This window comes from Plectropomus leopardus, chromosome 17 (genome assembly GCF_026936395.1).
Source record: "Plectropomus leopardus strain MGB_pleo_1.0 chromosome 17, ASM2693639v1, whole genome shotgun sequence".
Classification (NCBI taxonomy): Eukaryota; Metazoa; Chordata; class Actinopteri; order Perciformes; family Serranidae; genus Plectropomus; species Plectropomus leopardus.
Genome location: NC_142192.1, coordinates 488,840 through 491,290, shown reverse-complemented (window position 1 = coordinate 491,290; position 2,451 = coordinate 488,840). Strand labels below are relative to the sequence as shown.

The 2,451-nt window shown below is 45.0% G+C and overlaps 1 protein-coding gene across 1 annotated transcript; it reads left to right on the top strand.

Annotated features, from left to right (window-relative positions):
• Positions 1 to 234: 234 nt before the first annotated feature.
• Positions 235 to 1,925, top strand: LOC148186564 (uncharacterized). The gene has a single exon (XM_088090223.1). It carries the CDS (start codon positions 247 to 249, stop codon positions 1,126 to 1,128), a length of 882 nt encoding a protein of 293 aa, XP_087946349.1. The 5' UTR covers positions 235 to 246; the 3' UTR covers positions 1,129 to 1,925.
• The last annotated feature ends 526 nt before the right edge of the window (positions 1,926 to 2,451 follow it).

Sequence of the window (2,451 nt, the reverse complement as noted above, 5' to 3'; positions counted from 1 at the left end):
CTTTTTGTCTGTCTCTGTCTTCCGGTGTATCTTGTCTGTGTCTCTGGTAGCGTCGAGCGATCCTCAGCTAATCTTCTAACTTGTTCCTTACTTTGGCTGCTCTTATCTATCTGTGACTGAAAACTCACATAAGTTTTACTTAATCACTCACAGCTGTCTCCTCCTCTCAGCGGTTTTTCCTGTGTATTCACAGCCGTTCTCTCACTGTTAGCTGGTTAGCTTCGTTAGCATTAGCTCTGGTTAGCGATGGCTTCTCTCTGCTCCTCTCCCTCTTCTGCTCTCTCCTGCTCAGTGTGTCAGATGTTTAGTTACTCCTCTGCCTCCTTCAGTGATAGTGGTATCTGTCACAAGTGTAGTTTATTTGCTGCGCTGGAGGCGAGGCTTAGCGATCTGGAAGCGCGGCTCCGCACCGTGGATAATCCCTCTGTTGCTGCGATAGCTAGCGAGCCCCCTGTAGCTGGTGCGGACCGACATAGCGTAGCCTCTGCTAGCCGTCCCCCGGCAGCCCCCGTGCAGCCGGGAGGCTGGGTGACTGTCCGAGCGAAGCATAGTAAGCCGAAGCCCGCGGTACACCACCCACCCCCCCTTCACGTTTCAAATAAGTATGCTCCTCTTAACCACACACCGACCGAGGACACAACCCTGGTCATTGGTAGCTCTATTTTGCGAAACGTGAAGTTAGTGACACCAGTGGCCATAGTCAAATGTATCCCTGGGGCCAGAGCGGGCGACGTCGAGTCAAATTTGAAGCTGCTGGCTAAGGCTAAACGTAAATACAGTAAGATTGTTATTCACATTGGCGGCAATGACACCCGGTTACGTCAATCGGAGGTCACTAAAATTAACATAGAGTCGGTGTGTGAGTACGCCAAGACGATGTCAGACACCGTAATCTTCTCTGGACCCCTCCCCAATGTGACCAGTGATGACATGTTTAGCCGCATGTCAGCACTCAACCGCTGGTTGTCGTGGTGGTGTCCAGCAAATGATGTGGGCTTCGTTAATAATTGGTGCTCCTTTTGGGGTAAACCTGGTCTTATCCGGAGGGACGGCATCCATCCCACTTTGGATGGAGCCGCTCTCCTCTCTAAGAATCTGGCCGATTTTATTAGAGGCCCAAAGCCATGACAAACCAGAGTTGGGACCAGGTTTCAGAGTCGCAGTCTTACACGCTTCTCTGAGCTTCCTCTAGCACAGTCACACACCCATAATCTAAATGTTATAAAAACAGTGTCTGTCTCCCGACCACTTCATTTGTTTAATACTAAAATAAACAAAAGGGGAGTTGTACATGAAAATCTCATAAAAATTAACTCATCTCCTGTCATACAGCATCATAACAGGAGAATTAAATGCGGACTCTTGAACGTTAGATCCTTATCAACCAAGGCTCATTTAGTCACTGATTTAATATTGGATAACCATATTGATTTATTATGCCTCACTGAGACATGGCTCTGTCCTGAAGAGTACGTTAGCCTGAATGAATCCACTCCTCCTGGTCATATAAATAGTCACGTTGCGCGGGACACTGGCCGAGGAGGGGGAGTCGCTGCTATTTTTGATTCAAGCTTAGCAATTCACACTAAGGCCAAGTTAAACTATAATTCATTTGAAAGCCTTTTTCTTAGTCTTTCTCAATCATCCTGGAAAACTTTACAGCCAATTCTATTTGTCATAGTGTACCACGCCCCCGGCCCATACTCTGAATTTCTACCTGAGTTCTCTGAGCTTATATCAAGTTTAGTGCTCAAATCAGACAAAATTATTATCGTAGGGGATTTTAACATTCACATGGATGTTAATAGTGATAGCCTTAGTTCTGCTTTCTCCACACTTTTGGATTCAATAGGCTTCAGTCAGTGTGTACATAAACCCACCCACCGCTACAATCACACCCTCGATTTAGTCCTTGCATACGGCATTGATATTGCAGATTTATTAGTCTTTCCTGAGATTCCTGCTCTGTCAGACCATTATTTGATAACTTTTAATTTTTTATTACTTGACTACAAGCCTCTCAGTAAGAGCTACTCTTCTAGATGTCTATCTGATTCAGCAGTGGCTAAATTTAAGAAACTAATTCCCTCTGCTTTGACATCATTACCATGTCTTACAACTCCTGAGCACACTACTACTAACTTAAGTCATTCCCAAATTGACTGTCTCATCGATAATGCTACTGGCTCACTGCAATCAGCTCTTGACACTGTTGCACCCTTCAAGAAGAAAATAATGAAACAAAAAAAATTAGCCCCATGGTTTAACCCCCAGATTCGCAAATTGAAACAAACATTGCGAAAATTTGAAAGACATTGGCGTTCAACCAAATTGGAAGAGTCCCGTTTAGTCTGGCTGGACTGTCTTAAAGTCTATAAGAAGGCCCTCCGCCATGCCAGGGCAAACTATTATTCATCACTAATTGAGGAAAACAGGTTTCTTTTCAACACT

Bases quoted from the DNA above. Each gene is read 5' to 3' on its own strand.
- LOC148186564 (XM_088090223.1), top strand. From the start codon at position 247: ATGGCTTCTCTCTGCTCCTCTCCCTCTTCTGCTCTCTCCTGCTCAGTG.